This window comes from Megalops cyprinoides, chromosome 15 (genome assembly GCF_013368585.1).
Source record: "Megalops cyprinoides isolate fMegCyp1 chromosome 15, fMegCyp1.pri, whole genome shotgun sequence".
Taxonomy (NCBI): domain Eukaryota; kingdom Metazoa; phylum Chordata; class Actinopteri; order Elopiformes; family Megalopidae; genus Megalops; species Megalops cyprinoides.
In genome coordinates, this window is record NC_050597.1 from 6,633,057 (window position 1) to 6,651,975 (window position 18,919).

Below are 18,919 nucleotides of genomic sequence, written 5' to 3' on the forward strand. Positions count from 1 at the left end.
AAGTTTTGTTTGTGAAGACTTGGAACCAGGACAGTAATGGGTATCTCAAAGGATTTAAAGTGGTTAGTAATATTCCCGGTACTCTCAGCTCCACAGTGTTTTCCAGGCCTGCCCACGTAAGACTCAGGCAGTCCAAGCCTAATCAGGATTTGGCAGCAGTTATACATGAATGGATCAGGTGTGAATAAGCGTGCTCCGGCCTGCGGAGCGGAGCGCAGGCCGGGCGGGGCGGGTCAGTTACCCTCGCTCAGCTCGGGCGTCTTGGTCAGCTGCTCCAGCTCCCAGCCCAGGTGCAGAGACTCCTCCATGCTCTGCTTCTGTGCCATCTCCAGCGTCAGGTTCTCCTCCAGCAGCTCCTCAATGCGCTTCCTGTCCGCGTCCCGGTCCTGGGAGAGGAATACCAGCAAATACGCACACACACGCATGCATACACACACACGCATACACACACACACACGCGCACAAATACACACACAAGCACACATGCATGCACGTACACATTTGCGCACACACACACATGCACACACAGACACGTGCACACACACACAAACATACACACACGCACGCACACACGCATACAGACATATACAGTTAAAAACCACAGCTCTGAATGGGTTTTGTCACACAGAGAACGTTCTATACTACCGACCCCGAGTTCACCAACCACAATAAAGTAAATTCACCAAAACACACCAGAGCCTCTGATGAATTACTTTCTCTGCCTTTTTAAGAGCTTCGGACGGGAAAGCAGGCTGATCTGAGGCTGAACTGTGCGGTTTGCTCTGAGTGTGAAGAACATGGTGCTCTCTGGCTGTTCCCGCTTCGCGGTGCTCCCTGCCCAACCCTCACCATCTCCATGTCGTGGATCTTGGCCTTCAGCTGCAGGCTCTCCTTCTCCAGCTCGTGCAGCTTGTCGGCTCGCGCCCGGGACCCCTCCAGCTGGTCCTCCAGCATGGCCTTGGTCTCCAGCAGCACCTGGTTGTCCTCCTTCAGCTCCTGGAGAGCCCAGGGACAGGGGACAGGGGACAGACACGCGTGACGATGCAGGCTGACAGACACTCTGACACGGTTATTACCAATGACACGGTCCCTTCTGCACACCCCCTCCCAAGCTAACATTCTGCTTGTCTGAGACATTTATTACACACTGTAACAATGTTCTTCTGTTGCTAAAATACAAAACTACGAGTATGTCACGAGATTAAACAATCTAATAATTTGTGGTTGTGTAATACGACACTACTGAGGTTGGCAGGTGCTGTATAGATCTTGCTGATACAAGTTCTGATACCATACGCAGCTGCTGCAGGTGGGGTAATATCTGAGACAGACAAGGCCGTGAGATTCAGCCCGTATTAAGCGGAAAGACACAGCCCACTTTACGGTCATCAGAATGAGTTTTCAAACCCTCCCATCAAGTCAAGTACGGACTGTAATCTGCCATAAACACGGTTTAATTGCGTGGTGAGGATGAACATTGGAAATCAATCTGTTGTCGTGATGTACAACCTCTGGGCCACAAAACTATTTATAACAGTGGAGCACGGTGGCTAAGGAACTGGACTTGGAACCAATAGTTTTCTGGGCTTGATTCCAAGGCAGATCCCTGCTGTTGCTTCCTTAAGGAAGGTATTTAACCTCACTTACTCCTGTAAACAACCATCCGTACAACTTAAACGAAATCTATGGAAGTCACAGTCTATAAGAGGCCACTGTATATTGGCCTCTGCCAAGTAAATGAATGAATGAATGAATGAATGAATGAATGAATGAAGGAATGCAGCTGGCCCTCTGCAGGCCTGGTGTCCGCGCCCGTACCTCCACGCGGGCCTTGTAGAACTCGATGTCGTGCAGCTTCTCTTTGTAGCGGCCCACTTCCACCTCCAGCTTGTCCACGCGGATGGCCTTCTCCCTCAGGGCGTCCAGCTCGTCGCGGTACGCCCTGGCCGAGCGGGCGTCGGCCAGCAGCTGCATGCTCTGCCACGAGAGGGGCAGGCGGGTCACCTCCGCGCCCCGTTTCCCACGGCAACGGCATTTAGGGACTTCACGCTAAACTCCCATATTCACTCGTGGAAGGATGTGTACATTGAATATTGCCAAATGCTCTTCTGACTTTGGCATGCTCTTTGCGTTAGAGTGTTAAGGTCAAAGACTAAAATAGGAGAACATCTCATGCTGTAAGGGGCTTTTTCACTAAACATAGCTCAGCCATTAATTGGCTAAGTGCATTAAGCATTAAAAGAGGGAGACTGAGCTGGTTGTATGTGTCATCTGAAACACATTAGAGAGGATGTAAGGCAAATTCCAGCACATCACATCACAGTGGTAGCGTTAGCATTAGCATTGTGCTGGAGGTGGGAGGCGGAGGTGATTAGACCCCCCCCATGCTGTGCCATACCTCCTGCTGCAGCCGCTTCAGCTCCGACTCCATGGTCTCCAGCTCCTGCCTGCAGTCCAACAGCTGCTCACTCTTCTCCTCCCTGTTAGAGAGAGAGAGAGGGGGGCTGTAAGCATACTGCTACACACACACGCACAGAGTACTGGTTCTGTCCCATCACTGTATGTATGTATCGGTCCCAAATTCAAAGCCATTCAGAGCCATAATCACAGGCCTTATTATACACTTACAGCTCAGTGTTCAGACACACACACACACACGCGCACACACACACACACACACACACACACAGACAGACACACACACACACACAGACAGACACACACACACACACACACACACACACACACACACACACACACACACACAGACAGACAGACACACACACACACTTTTCCTTGTTGTAATTCCTCACATGCAGGACTAACCACACACTCACTTATTAGCTGTCCCACATACAAAACACCTTCAGGTCACATACATATAAGGACATATAGGCACACACACACACACTCACACACAAAAAGAGTATTTTGTTTAGCATTTCTGTTTTGCATGTATTTGCCGGCCTGCATGTGTTGAGTGACTGTGGGTGTTTACTGAACTAGGTTAACTAAATCGCTAAAGGGTACGTCTCTGTTCTGGATTTGAATGCATGACCACCTGACCATAAGAACAGTATCCTATCTTCTAGCTAAAGGGCAGCCCCATACATAACTATTAGTCTCTACTATACCTTACATACATACATCACATAACACTCATTACATTATTCTATTGTCATTTAGCAGACGCTCTTATCGAGAGCGACTTACAATTTTTACATGTTATCCTTCACATTACACTCAGGAGAGAGCTCACAGGAGATTGCTCACACGCCTAACTTAACTGAACTGCTGCAGTTGATTAAGCGAATGTTGTATCAGTGACACCTGTCACTCTGAATAAACACCTGTTCGGATGGATGGCTCAGACGTTCCACAGTGCAGCTGTCTAGTCCGTTAGAAGACTAACGACAGAAGGTATAAAAGGCTATTGAGTCCACAACCACTAAAGAAACAAACACGCACATCCCACACACACATACATCTCACATCATGCTACACCATACACAACTACAGCCTGTTTGCTATACGCTCATTAAACTGTAATGAAAGGTACAGTACATGCTACAGGCTACAAAAAAGATACTGACCTACATATACAGCCTTATATAGTTTGTAATGAAGGCTAGAGTGAATATCCAAGCCCTTTTTCTTTTTCTGAGTCTTTGGTGTTTTCTAGACCATCCGCAGGCGGAATGTGTGGGAATATGCTCAGTCAGTTAATGAGTGTCGAATGACAGACTGGTAGAGTCCCCTCTCTCCCACTGAAAGAGACCTCAGCTTCACCAGCATGTCCTGACTCACTGTCTGTGCCCACACACACACACACACACACACACACACACACACACACACGTACTCTTGCCATGACTAATGGGTCACACACACACACACACACACACACACACATGCACCTGCCATCAGTGACAGTTGACCCACACACACACACACACCCACCCACACCTGTTGTGAGAGTGACAGGTGAGCGTGGGCCATGCGGAGCCACAGGGTTGACCTTTGACCTCCCACTGACCCCTGTAAAAGTGCAAAGCGCTGATACAGCTCATGGGGTCAGTGAGGGAGTCAGGGCTCCACGCCTCTCTCCGAGAACCACAGAAAGCTTTTGAGAAAGCGCTGCTCATTCAGTGTACATGTATATTCCTCTGGCTGACTGTCATTGGTCAGAGGGTCCCATTGGGGCGGGGCTAAACTGGCTCAGGGCTGCTTGGGTTGGCTCTGAGACGGTTGCTGGGTGAAATATCTGATTGATCACTGACAGGTGTCCCCAGATAAACTGCACAGGTACCTGCTGGTCAGTGACTCCTTCAGCAACTTAGACGCGGAGTGTCGGGGCCTGTGGGCAAGCTGAACTGGCAGTGTGTAAAGCAGCAGATGGCTTCAATAAAGAGTGTGACAGGGTGACGCAGGGGATCAGATGAGCAGTGAGTCCGAGTGTCTCTGACTGCTACACACAGGTTAGTGCTAGCCCCAGCGGTCTGTCTGTCTGAACCCTGCACATAGGTTAGTGTTAGCCCTGGTGATCTGTGCCTCAGATCCCTCTACACGGGTTAGCATTAGCCCGAATGGTCTATGTCTCTTATCCCTGCACATAGGTTATCGTTAGCCCCAGGGGTCAGTGTCTCTGATCCCACTAACTCATAGCCCTGTTGGTATGTCTGTCTAAACCCTGCATATGGGTTAGCGTGAGTCCTGGGTGATAGCTTCGTGCGGACATGAAAACAGCTTCGCTGACACAGACACCTCTGTGCTTCCTCCAGCTCTGCTACACAGCGTTGGAGAGGCTGCTCTACCTTCATGAATGACTGCATTGTGTGCTCTAAACCCCAGCGTTTGCCCACAAAGCCTCAGTTCGATCTGCATACACTGTCAATCAAGAGAGCTTAAAAGCCATTTACCTGCTCTACCATTCTTTTAACTTCCCTCTTTTACTGTCAAAAGACAAGCCTGATATGCACACTTATGCCTTCAGAGGACTGAGAGCAAATAAAAAAAAAACAATGGAACCAGCACAGAGAAAGTAAAGCCACGTCTTCGTCATTTCACTGAGTTTATATTTATCTTAAAAATAAACTTGTTCTGGAACAAGCGAAGCCCTCGGAACATGAAAAACATGAAACAGGAACAGATTCAAACCGCCAGAGCCAGAGGACGTTCTGAAGAAAATATGCAAATCTCCTAACTGTAGGAGAGAGAGCCCCGCATCACCCTCCCTATGTTACAGAGTAATTCACGTCAACAGCATCTGGTTAAAATGTGATGGAGGAGCGGTTACACATTGATCTGATTTCTGTCCTCTCTCTCTCCCTCTCTCTGTCTCTTTCTACCCCTCTCTTTCTCTGTCTGTCTCTCTCTCCCTCTCACCCTGTTTCTCTCTCTCTTTCTGTCTCTCTCTCCCTCCCTCTCTCTTTCTGTCTCTCTCCCTCCCCCTGTCTCTCTGTCTTTCTCTCCCTCTCTTACACAGAGCACGGATGGAGAACGCTCCCGACGGGATAAGAGGGATGGATTCAGAGGCTCTTCTGCAGGCACCGCTGGGTGAGTCACGCGTTTGCATCCGAACCTACATTAACGGCCTCCTCCTGTTTGTTTGGATGCAAAGCGAGGCTACGGGACAGCGGGCCCTGCAGTGTGACTCATGGCCCCCTCGGGCACCCGGCCCAGAATGTGAGAAAGCTGCCTGGGGCTTTTGGAGGCGGGAGGGTTTGAGATGTGAAAGGGGGTCGAACCCTGGTGGTGGTGGTGGTCGAGGGTGAGGGTGGGGGGTATAGATTCCTCTGGGGTTCCGCAGCGGTAGTGATGGTGGGGGGTGGGGGACAGATTCCTCGAGGTTCTGTGGCGCACATGGCCGGATATGAGCAGAGGATTGTAAAATGATGACACACCCGCTCACAGCTTCATGAGTTCGCCTTTTCAGAAGAGAGCAACAGTGACAGAAGCTGGACACTACTGATAAGCACCAAAGCCACCCAGAACCGATCTCTAAACCTGACATTTACATTTAAACACATCCATCTGCCAGACGCTCTTATCAGGAGACCTGCAAAGGAACCTATACAGGGGAATTTAATGATGCTGTATGAAGGAGAGAGAACGTGTCCAATCCGACTCCAACCGAGCACCGAAGTGTCGGGACAGTGTCAGAATAGGACTGACAGGAAAAGGAGAATTCCGTCCTCTGCAGCTGTTCGGAGCCCACACCGCCCACGCCGCCCACACTGCACACACCAGACAACACTGTGCTTTTCTCTCTGTTCACGGAGGGTTCTGTTGACTCTCCACAGCGAGAGGCGTCACCAGATCTAACAGCCCGGCACACTTTCAACACCTCTGTGTACTCCGTCTGGTTTAATATCCTCCATCACAAAGACACCAGATGACAACAGACACAAAGCGGGGTCCTCATCTGCCCAACTCCGCGGGCAGAACAAAGAGACTGCGGCCTAGCAGCCCCAACACTCTACACACCACAGAATAGCACAAGCACACCCATTAACACTGAGGGGAAATTGGAGAGAGAAGATGACCCCCCTTCTCACACGCCTCCCAAAAGGTTGCACTTCATTCCATTTCATTGTGTTTAATGGATTTTCATGTTACTCAGCTCTCAGCCAACAGCTCCACGGTCTCTGCTCTGTCCTTGACAGTGTCCTTGGCACAGGTAAGCAGGGCACAGCTCAGCCTGTTCTATAAAGGGAGCTGCCCTCCCAAAACTAACCCCCCCCCACACACAAACCCCAATTCCTGCACCACTCCTGAAACAGGGAGCCCTGCGGTGCTGGAAGGGTGTTAGATACAGTACGTGTAACTATCTATCACTTATTTGGTTTGAAATTGATCAATTCTGTGGAAATGAAAAATATGACTTTTTAACAGCTGTGTTGATGTACAGTATCACTGCCTTTGACAACAGCTAACAAAGCATCCATACACAGTCTGTGATCATCATCATCATCACCAGTACATGAACAGATGTCTACATATTTTCACATTCAGCTCTTCCTATGACAGTCAAACTGGTTAGTGGCTGACAGTACAGATCACAGAGCACTCACTGGCCACTGATCTGGGATCTGCTACTGCTACTGCCAAACCACCAAAGAAACTGAGAGATGGTGTAACCCAGGAGCGTGTGAGCGCAGCAAACAGTGACTCGCTGCCAGACGACCTGGAACAGAAAACCTGCTGATTCGCTGCTGTCCTCTGGGTCTTTCCTACAGTATAATGCCGCCGTTATCCTCCCTTTCACCTCACAGTCATATGATCCGGTGACTGGATGGTTGAATCAATGAACCACTGTTTGTGTGTGATGTGCGGAGTCAAACACCGTAATAGCAACTGATATGAAGAGACACAAATATGATTGACCCCAATTGTGTGGTACAGTAGAAGCACACAAGCATATTTCTACGCAAGAGCCAGTGACTGTCCCCAGCCCTGGTCATTCCTGCTCTTTACCTTCCAGACTACAGTGCACACACTGGATAACTTCAGTCTGTAATCTACAGCTACCATGGACAGGTCTTGTTCAACCACTCACTGAAGGCACGCACCTTCCTGCTGCTATAACACTACTATAACACTGACTACTGAGCAATGTCCACACAGTGCTGGATCATATTTGGTTTCACCATTCCCCTGCAGCTGGAATACGTGGCTATAACGGATGGACTGCAGTCATTGTGTAGGAAACAGGAAAGACGGATAAAAGACATCAGGAGAAAAAAAAAGAGCCTATTTGTGTTTTGCACTCACCGCACCCTCACCGAAACGAACTGCGGGAACTAAGTGGGTCACAGTCAAAGTAGTCCATCCATCAGGCGCAGGCGTCTCCTTCTCTGGCCCAGAAAGCCGAGACGTCTTATCATGCGTCAGGCCTGGAGGGGCCGAGGGCCCGTCTCTCACCACACTGCAGCACACCTGTGCCCCTCTCCGAAAAACACGCCCCCTCCGGCGCGCGCAGGGCACCTTCCCTCACACATCTGTCTGTCTAACAATTAATAGCTCTTCCCATTTAAACAGTCCTCTGAATATGATAGCTGAAATGTGGCAAGCGTCCCTTGAATTCACTCCACTGTAATCCGATTTAACCTGTTTTTACACCGGAACCATTAAACTATTGGGTTGAGTTTAGACGTTCTCAAACTATTCGATCCCACTCCCCCACCCCCACCCCCATCCCCTCTCTCACGCTCACGCCCAGAACCTCAGTAATCACACGCTTATAACAAACCCCTCTGGGACTTTGGTTTTAAAAATGTAGCTACAGACATGGCCACTCTGTGCAAGCTTTGTCAGTCACCCCTGAGGGCTGACTAAATGACTAAACATAGCATTTTGTTTTAATAAAATGTAAATCTGACACCCCACCTCGCACCCTGCCACGCCCTCTCTGTCTGTGTGTAAATAGATGGACACTGCAGTCATGTCTCACCAGTTTTTAAGAGAGAGGACTATTTTTAGCCATCAATATGGACATTATTGTGGTTTGGTTGTTTTTTAAATATGAGAGTTCTGCTCTGTTTCTTGCTTGTGTCCATCACTGCTCCTCCAGAGAAGTTTCTCACAGCTTGGTCAGCCTGTGACTCCACCCCGAGCCTGAACAGCCAGCATGCTGATCACGCTGGCCGGCAGTGGCCTCTTCACTCAAGGTTAAGGCACTAAGTAAGAGGAAGTTCAATTATTTATGACAATGCAGAAAGTTCCTGGACACCACTTTAGTACAGCACGGTACCCGGCGGGCAGCAAAGAGGAAATGCCCCGTTCTCACACAATGGCCCTGACTGCAGTTCTTCTTCCCCATGGAGAACACTGCTGCCGCTGCGCTTCTCAGCTCTTTAAACCGGCGACCCTGAACAAGTGACAGGGGAGGACTTTTACTGCCACATTGTGTAACGCTGAAACGCGCAGGGAGTCACGCCTCTCACCCTCGCGACCTCTGGAGCAAAGATTAGCTCCGCTGAACGCTGGAGGCATTAAAGACTACCGACTGACACCGAGCGCTGAGCCAGTGTCTCCGCTGAACGCACTGACGGCAGACACAGGGGAACTAACACAGACACGGACACGCAGTGCATTATGGGTAGGAGACGAGCGCCTGGCGGGGGCGCTGGCGTACTCACAGCTCCTGCCGCAGGCGTCTGATCTTGGCCTTGGCGTCCGCCAGCTCCACGGAGAGATGCTGCCGGCTCTCGGTGCGGTGCATGCTGGGAGAATCACAGGGTGACTGGGCCGCCGGCGCCGGCGGAGTCACCTGCCCGCAGTCCCTCTCCTGGGTCAGCTCCACGATGGTCTGCCGGGCACACGGGGGGGGGGGGACAGAAAACTGACCTGAGATCACAGGCGTCACATGACAACACCACGCGGGTAATCTGTGATACTGATCGTATTTACTGAACTGGGATCAGTCCTTGGACAATAATGGTGCTTATGTTAGGTTAACCTTAGATTCTCTGAGTGGTGAGACCCAAACAGCAGCTCCACTGCAGCCATTTGCAGGATGCTGTACATACGCCTGCAAAACCTGCTGAATAAAGACCGCTGCCTCCCTTCTCTGGGGGTTTAGGTCTATTTTAACACCCTGCAGAGAACAGCTCTCACACTGACACGGTAACACGAGTATCAAAGGGAGCCAGAAATGCACCCACTTTCCTGCCCCCCCTCCCTCTCTTTCTGTCTCTCTCTCCACCACCTCTCTGCTTCTCTCTTCACCCCCTCTCCTCCCCATTACACCCTCTCTTTCCTTTCACACCTCTCTTTCCTCCCACCCTCCCTCCCCCTCCCTCTCTCCCCACTGTAACCCCCCCCATCCTCCCCTCCTCCCCCATCCTCTCCTCTCCCCTGCTCTTCCTCCTTTCCGCCCTGCGTGAGGTGCGCGATTAGAGGGATGACACAGATTAGGTCACTGGCTCTCCGGGGAGGGCGGGCACCCGGCGGGGATCATTCCATTAAATGGAGACCTCAGACGTAATTAGGAGCGGCGTCTAATTGGCCTAAACGCTTTTAGCGCCCACGCTCGCACTGGGGCTAATGAGCGGGGGTGCGGGTCCATCAGGGCCCGAGAGCCGGCTCAAATTAAGAGCACAGAAGCCCCACACAGCGCGTCGTGGCAGGGTAACTCGACCCGCCGTCTCCCTGTTCCTAACTCACAGACCGGCCGAGCTAACGGCAGCTTAACGAGGGAGGGCCGGCCCTGGGGAGTTCATTATGAGGCAGCGCTACCTACCGGCTCCACACTGACAGGGCAGAAGCGTGCTCCTCCGATCACTCCTCTGTTTCCTGCCTGCCAGAGCCCGTGAGGCCGATAGTACACACTGTTTCTCACTGTGCCTCTTGGACACTGTTTACAGAGTCCTGCTCTGACCATCCATGCTGTCCCTTGCTGTGCCTCCTGGACCCTTTCAGAGAGCCCCACTATGATCAAACGCTGTCCCTCACCATGTCTGTGCAGGTCCTTTCTACAGCAGCCTGCTCTGATCATTCACGCTGTCCCTCACCATGTCTGTGCAGGTCCTTTCTACAGCAGCCTGCTCTGATCATACACGCTGTCCCTCACCATGTCTGTGCAGGTCCTTTCTACAGCAGCCTGCTCTGATCATACACGCTGTCCCTCTCTGTGTCTCATCGCCTCTGCAGGGCTTTTTGCAGGTCTCGCTGTCCCTCGCTGGCCTGCTCCAGCACTGACACATTCAGGCCACAGCACACTGCAGAGGTGCTCCTAATTGGCAGCGTACGGGAGGACAGGTGTGGCCGTGTTATTAATGGCCATTATGTAGAGCACAGGGTGTCGTTGTTTAAAAAATCCGAAAACCCCAGCAGAACAAAGGTTCCAAAACGGTATCTGTCTCACACCGCTACAGTGACCTACTAATGTGCAGCTAGCTGGTTAGAGTGAATACAGTGACCCATCTGAAGCCCCACAGCATTTTCAGATTAGAATATGTCCCCTGTAAGCTGCGCAGACTCAGCTGGGGACGGCGCTGTACCTCCAGCTGCTCGTCACGCTCGTCCACCAGCCTCCGCAGGTGGAAGGCCATACTCCTGGAGAGAGAGTCCAACTCCTCCGGGGGCAGTGGGCCCCCCTCCATCCACTGCAGGTCAAACACCTTCTCCTGGTTATGAGTCACCTGCCAACCAAGCACAAGACTCAGGGTCACGCCCTCTGACCAATCAGCAGAGAACAGCGTACGACATGCAGACCAATCAGCAGAGCACAGCTTCCAACAAGCAGACCAATTAGGACAGTGCAGTTTCCAACACGCAGACCAATCAACACAGACCATCTCATACATATACTAAACTAGCTGTCAGGGCCTGGTAAGGCATACTGTAATACAACACAGTATTAACACAGTAACACAAGAGGACTGACCATGTAATAATGATATTCTTATACAGTGGGAACCACAGATTATTTGTATCCAATCAAGCAATGACACAGACAAGTAGACACAGAAATACATCCTTACAGATAAGAAGCAGAGAGCCTCAGACAGACCTGTAAGATAGACTCCACAGTACATCATGTCACGGCACAGCACAGAACTGTTACTGCACGGCCCAACATAGCACAGCATAGCATAGCATAGCAAACGCTGCTTCCTTAAATACCTCTTGTATATGTGACGCTATTGCAGCTTTGGTGTCGAAGTCCAGGCTCTGGATCTTCTCGATGTAGTCTTCCTTCTGCTCACACTGGAAACAAGAGGGGAGAGCACTGGATTACACAGGCCGCTAACCGTGGCCCGGGGGTCAGGAGGCCGCTAGCCGGCACCCGGGGTCAAGAGGTTCAGCTGATCGAACGCTGCTGTGGAATTACAGGCCAGGAGACATCTCTGTTAGCATCTCCTTCAGTGCTTTCACACGCCGTTATCTGCACGGTCACACAGCCAGGGCAAGCGTCCCCTTTGTTTGGGATAGTGTAAGCACGCTCGTAATTAGAGCGCCTGTGATCTTAAGGACACTGCAGCCAGTGTTTCTCTGCAGAGAGGCCGACGCAGTCCCGCAGGGCTCCGTCCCCGGGCTGCGGAGCCGCACAGAAACACAAGGTACGCATTCATCAAAGTCGGGGAATGCACACAGACTACAGACTGCGGGCTCAACAGCCCTTTCATTTCCCCCTGCTGGTGGGGCAAACAAAGCCCCGCCGGTGCTGCTCGCCGTGACGGCGGATTCGGAGGCCAGAGAGACGGGGCGGAGCCGGCGCCCGTGGATCACGCCCTGAGGTCAGGCACCGCTGTGAGAGGGTGTGGCATGGAACCCGGCATGCACACTGATACGCTGTGACCTGTGACCCCCACACTGACCCTACCGTGAATGTGCTGATTAATGTCTAGAATGTAAGATTTCTGAAAAACTGGAAATGGTGCGGTTGTCGTGGTTTACCGTACTGTGTGATCTGACCGATTTCTTTCGGTGGGATTTGACAGATTGAAATCGGGGGCTGCAGCGCGTGCCCCCACATTGCTGGGCGGCGGTGTAACATAGTGGTAAAGAGCAGGACTCGTAACCGAAAGGTTGCCGGTTCGACTCCCTGCTGGCGCACTGCTGCTGCACCCAGAATTGCCTCAGTAAATACCCAGCTGTATAAATGGATAACGCGTAAAAATCATAACCTAAGGAAGTCGCCCTGGATAAGAGCGTCTGGTAAATGACAACAATGGAATGTAGTTATGGCTCCTTCCTGAGGGAGACTGAGGCTGACTTCAGCATCATTACTGTGAGGTAGACCCAGCACTCACCTGAACAGCACAGCCCAACAGCAGCAGCAACAGCTTCTTCATTTCATCCAGACTTTGCTCTGCAAAGACACATTCATCACCATTACTAACACTGCAGAATACATGCATGACAGACTCGACCTCCATAAAGAACATCTATAAGGATGCGCATTTTTATAGCTTTTTGCCAGCAGCCACGTCACCCTGCACCATCCCCCTGCCTGGTGGCTGCAGGTGAGCTGGGGTTGGATTGGAAACCCCCTGGAGCTCCACGCTGTTGCTGGAAGCAGTGAGATAAGGGGCGGTGTTCCCTCTCATGCCCCAGGCTGGGACAGGGACACGGTGCTGTGGGAGATGCTGTCTTTAGGATGAGACGTTCACCCGAGGTCCCGACCCGCTGCGGTCACTGAAAATCCCGTGGCACTCATCTCAGAGAGTGTAAGGGGTTCTGCAGTTCCCTTGGCCAAATTCCCCAAATGGGCTCTCTCAGTCTGGCCATCTATTAATCCCCAGTTCAGAAGCTAAAATAAATCCCTCCCTCTCTGCCTCAGCGGATGTTAGAAATGGCTGTTTTGGGCGGAAAATCTGTAATGGGTGAAGTGACCATCTCCCTACCTTCCCAACACACACACTCACACACATACACACACATACACACACACACACACACACACACACGCGCACACACGCGCACACACGCGCACACACGCGCACACACGCACACACGCACACACGCACACACGCACACACACGCACACACACAGACACAGTGAAGCACTCTAACATCCATTAAAGATGCTATTGAAACACGATTAATCATCATCATGACTGTTAATATTGTATCCATCATATGATGATCCATCATATTGATGTGAAATGCATTACATATAGTAGTGCTGGTGCACATGAATGATGGATGTGAGTGACACATGTCATTGTGCTGATTTCAGAGCGCAGATAAATCACATGACACAATAAAGACAGAGGAAAGTCACAGCCGCTACGGCACAGACACACCGCTTTCAGTGCAAAATAAGTCATCTGAGACAGGGCTACAGCCCTGGTTTATGAGCTGAAACATCCACAAGCACAAGCAACTGAGACCGCCTGCTTCAGACTGAATATCAGTATCTAGGGAGAAATGGGCTGATAACAATGGCAGGTACCGCAGGCCAAACTGTAAACCCGAAGGTTTTACAAGGTGGCTGTGACCTGAGGGAGAGACTTACAAACGGCCTAATGAACCAGACCCCCACATCACTGAGGCAGCGGCAGGATGGCGAAATTACCAGGCAGATGTGAAAGAGCTAAACCACAAACATGCACCGGCTAATCTAGGAGGATTGGCGTGCAGATTAATGAGGAAGGTGGTGCTGGGGTCTCCGGGGTAACCGTCTGCCATCCGCCTCTGCTCCAATCAGGAGGCTGGTTTGATGGAGGGGGTAGAGAGAGAGCGAGAGAGAGAGAGAGAGAGAGAGAGGACAGTGGCCAAAAAAGGGCTGAGATTGCAAGCAGGGGCTTAAACATGTTTGCTTCTCATTAAAAAAAGGCCACAGCAGTGAAAAGCAGACAGAACATTATCGATGTAACAGTGACCACAGTAATGCTGTCTGGGGACAGAAATACCAATGAATGCAATTAGCAGCTGTCCATAGCTAGTGTGCTTGTAGGAAGGTTAAAATGCACAGTTAGCATTAGTGGTAGAATCTATTCGTCAGGCCTCTCCACACCACGACCACTCAGCGCCCAGGCTAAAGGCCAGTGATTCAGAGGTAAAGACAGCAGAAAGCCCAGTATACCGGGGCCTAGCGTGGGCTGAATCAGTGCGTGTGTTGAGTGGTAGGAAACATGCAAGGTTAGTGCACTGCAGATAACATTCCTGCAGCTGTCCCCTGTGGACATCCCTCAACACCCTGGGGCTCGTTACAGATCCGTCCACAGGATGTCCGTGGAGAGAGAGGGACAAAAAAAGAGACCCCTCAGCTATACTAACAGGATGTTTTGGGATACATTTTTGGCACAGATTAAAAAAGCAAGCTCTTTTTCATCAGAAAAGGGAAACAACAAACAAGCCTACATTTAAAGCTTCTCTGGCCCATATAGAGTCATGATGTCATCTAAATTCAGAGGATTTCAGGATTTGGGTCTGGGTTTGAGCCTGTATCCTGGCACCACCTGCTACCTGCTGAGATATAGTGACAATGCGTTCCTCTCAGAGGCACTGTTCACTATATGAGGGCGGGGTTCCAGGGGTCTACACCTGGTCTAAGGTGGCGTGCTCCTGCCATCAGTGACAGCGGCCCCCAGCCGAGATCTCCTCATTTCTGTGGCACCAGGCTACTCCCTTCATGATCATAAACCCAACACTAGTAGGGCTCAACTGCGTCCCGTTCCAAAGGAAGAGTGAGACAAAGGAAGACTTCCAAGGCAGTTTGACGCTGAAAGGCAGGGGGTACAATGGCCACAGCAACGAAGGCATTATGACAATGCCCATTCCTTTAATGTTTTATTTATGACAGGATCTCTATTTTTGGGTTTCCACCACAGCTAGTTACAGGAAAATATACTGAGTAGTTACCAGACACAAATATTATTTTTAGTGGGGGTATATAAACCAACGCTGACATCACTACAGGGAAAAAAACTGCATTCTTACTTTTATTAACGTACCTGTCACCAACTACTATCATTCCAAAGAAGGTAAACCCTCAGAGAGGAACTATAAAACCAATATAAAACCAACCTATATTTTGCTGGTGTTTATACAAAATCAAATGAGGAAAAGGTCATGTGATGGAGGCCTGCTCACTAATTGGTGCATGTGCACAATTCCATGTGGTGCTGCGCTTATGATTGGCCAGAGAATGCTGCATGCCAGCCAATGGCATTAGTGCTGTCTTTGTGTACAGGGGAGATCCAGCTACACCATTTGAAAGTAAATTACCCTCCTCCGCTTAAACACTGAACTCTCATTGTGACTGTTGGTGGAATTTATTTATACTGCAGCATGTGAAATTTGGAACAAAAATGTTATTTTTTCTTCTAAAAATCTGTTAAACCATTAAATGTTAACAGACAGCCATTTTTGGTTACCTGAATACCACTGAAATTCCATCACTCTTCTCTAACTCTTTTTAAACAAAACTCATTTTACAAAAGATGAGGCTGAGGACAGAAAAACGGCTGCATTGTAATTCTCCTGCTGCCACTCAATCAGCACACCGTTTGCAAACATCCTGAAGTCAAACTGCTTCCCATACAGTCACCAACTGATCCAATCCGCATGTAACATCGTTACATTTAGTTTGCTGTTTCACTTAACATAAAAATCCTCAGCAAATCCTCCCATGTCATGCAAATTTTATGCAATGATGATATTAAAAAAGTTGTGTAGCACCATCAAATGTTGAAAATCCCACTTTAATTCCATCAGCCCTGAACACAGGCGACGTTAATCTGAGTAAACTGTGTAAGTAAATTGTTACTATGCTGTTTGGGACCATTCAGATTTGCAGTGTTTAGAATTTAGAACCAAGCAGATTAGAAGTGACCTTCTTTCAGCAGAACCAAGGACTGGAATAAGAAAGCCAGCAGCTCAACAAGATTACGCTAAAATCGCAGACTTCAACGGAAAGATCAGAAAAGTGCACCACTAACAGCAGGTGTGGGACCTACACACATTGTCTTGAAGAATGGCTTGGCCCTGTAGACCCTCCTGTTTTGATCCATCTGAGCGTGCTCTCAGCCTGAGTGACATTATAGCAGAGGCCCAGAAACACACATTAAAGGGAGGGAATAACTCTCTAAACAACACTTAATATATACCAATCAGAACATCTGTCCGCAGACTCCACCTGGAGGGAGTCCCAAATGACTGTGGCTATTTAAACCCGTTCCATGAGGTAATTATGTACTGTGAGTGTGGGCGTGGGCGGCTGGTCACACAAACACACAGTGCAAACCGCATGCATGCAGGAAGCACGCTAAGAGATAAATATCTATAAAGGGAAACCGGCCCTGAGGGGAAGATCAGGGGCAGGGGATGTATAAATAATATAAAGAAAGACTGTGACTGGAAGAGAACCAAACATGCATGGGGGGGAGAGAGAGAGTGAGAGAGAGAGGGAGAGAGAGAGAGAGGGAGGGAGAAAAAGGGAAATGGGGGAGGGAGAGAGAGAGAGAGAGGGAGAGGGAGGGAGAGAGAGGGAGAGAGAGAAAGGGAAATGGGGGGAGGGAGAGAGGGAGAAAAAGACAGAGAGAGAAAGAGAGCAATGGAGAGAGGGAGCGAGAGAGAGAGAAAGACAGAGAGAGAGAGAGCATGACAGAGAGAGAGGGAGGGGGACCCAAGACAGAGAAAGAGAAAGAGGAAGAGGAAGACAGGGAGGGCGGGAGGGAGGTTAATCGTAGCTGATGGAAGTTTCCTTGGACGTGAAAGCTAGCGAGGGGCCGTCCCGCCGAGGGTACGGCTTACTGCGGGGACACAGTGAGGTTCCAGTGTTAGAGTGTCCCTCCGTCACAGAGCTCCCATCCTGTCAGGAAGCACATGGGCCTGTCCCAGCACTGCTGCGGCTGCTCCCATCCTGCCCCCTGCCTCTGCGTGGTCACAGGAAACACACCCCGAGTGCCACACGTTTCAGCTCTGGCACCGAGAGCACCGCATTGCCCAAAACCTCCCCCCGGTGCTGCCCAGCTCGCAAACGTGTGACCAGAAACAAAGGAAAGAAAGCCGCACACCCTAATTCTCCATCAGCTTCGTTTTATTAGGGCGAGAGACCACCCTTATTTCAGTCCGCCAGTGAGTTCATCAGGGTACGCCCATGTAGGAGGATTAATTCAGTATTACGGTGGCAGAGAGCTGGGGTTATCTCTTGGATGAGGGGGATGGGGCCAAAATGTAACTGAAGAACAGAGAGAGCTATCCATTTGTCTGCCCTTCACACCACATCATTCACTGATATCTAATGGAAAAGAAAGCCTGAGCTTCAATTTTATGACGAGTGGTTTCAGTAATGGTACTGCCATGTTTCATTTCCACACAGGTTGTGAATTGAGGGAGGAGGAAAGAATTTCCCTCCACACACACACACTCACAAGACCTGGACAACGATGACTTCATTTCCTCAGAGGAAAGGACACGTTTACCGATATCCACTTGTAACTCTGCAGTCTGAGCTAACCACAGCTTTTCTGGTCCATCCCATAATATTCCAGTCTCCTCACTGGTTCCCATGCCACCACTCACAGTCTCTGTGGTGGCTCCCAGACTGTTGTCCACCTGTCGCTGGAGACCATTTGCTAGCAGTTGTTATTGTTTGTGTGTAAGGCGGCCTGTAAGGATGAGCTCCTGGTTTTAGCACAGAACTGTCACACTTTTACTCGTAAGCTTCTTCCGTTCCCTTCCCTCATTCCCTTGTTCTGTCTTATCACCGCTAGCCAGGGAGAATCCCTTGTTCTCGCATCTCTGACAGACTCTGATGTGTGCAAAAGAAATGACTGTGTGTGAAGGTTTCTGCCAGCCTACCTACAAAGACGAGAGAGAAAGCCCGTGACACCAGGAAGAATTCTGCGCAAAATAAAAATAGGTTTCTAAACAAACATACATTGACATTGAGATCTAATGGTATGTCTCTTCATAAACACTCAGGCTTTCCACATTAATGTCACTCATCTAACATGGTACCTTATTATGATAAAAGTACTTCTTACTTATAGCGTGTGTTTGTCTCAACACGTGGAGCTGCAGATGCCAGATGGCTCAGGAACTATGACTCACTTCACTCAAGGCTGGCCAAAGCCTGCATCAGTGCCAGCTGCTCTGCATCTAACACATCCTCTCTGCCTCTAAGAGAGCCACGCTACCTCTAACACATCCTCTCTGCCTCTAAGAGAGCCACGCTACCTCTAACACATCCTCTCTGCCTCTAACAGAGCCACTCTACCTCTAACACATCCTCTCTGCCTCTAACAGAGCCACGCTACCTCTAACACATCCTCTCTGCCTCTAACAGAGCCAATCTCACAGCCACTCTGCCTCTAACACAGGTACTCCAACGGATACCCTACCTCTAACATATCCACTCCCTGGGACACTCTGCCTCTAACATATCCACTCCCTGGGACACTCTGCCTCTAACACATCCACCCCCTGGGACACTCTGCCTCTAACACATCCACCCCCTGGG

The 18,919-nt window shown here is 50.1% G+C and overlaps 1 protein-coding gene across 11 annotated transcripts in view; it reads right to left on the reverse strand.

The window, feature by feature from the left end:
- LOC118789730 (girdin-like) overlaps positions 1–18,919 on the reverse strand; it is a 69,094-nt gene that overhangs the window by 24,830 nt on the left and 25,345 nt on the right. For all 11 annotated transcript variants that reach the window (XM_036546314.1, XM_036546309.1, XM_036546306.1 and 8 more), the window contains exons 5-12: positions 12,759–12,817; positions 11,629–11,712; positions 11,004–11,144; positions 9,141–9,310; positions 2,399–2,480; positions 1,819–1,977; positions 850–996; positions 242–386 (exon numbers count right to left, since the gene is read on the reverse strand). In XM_036546314.1, the coding sequence (XP_036402207.1) occupies positions 242–386; positions 850–996; positions 1,819–1,977; positions 2,399–2,480; positions 9,141–9,310; positions 11,004–11,144; positions 11,629–11,712; positions 12,759–12,817 (987 nt within the window). The remainder of the gene's footprint in view (positions 1–241; positions 387–849; positions 997–1,818; positions 1,978–2,398; positions 2,481–9,140; positions 9,311–11,003; positions 11,145–11,628; positions 11,713–12,758; positions 12,818–18,919) is intronic.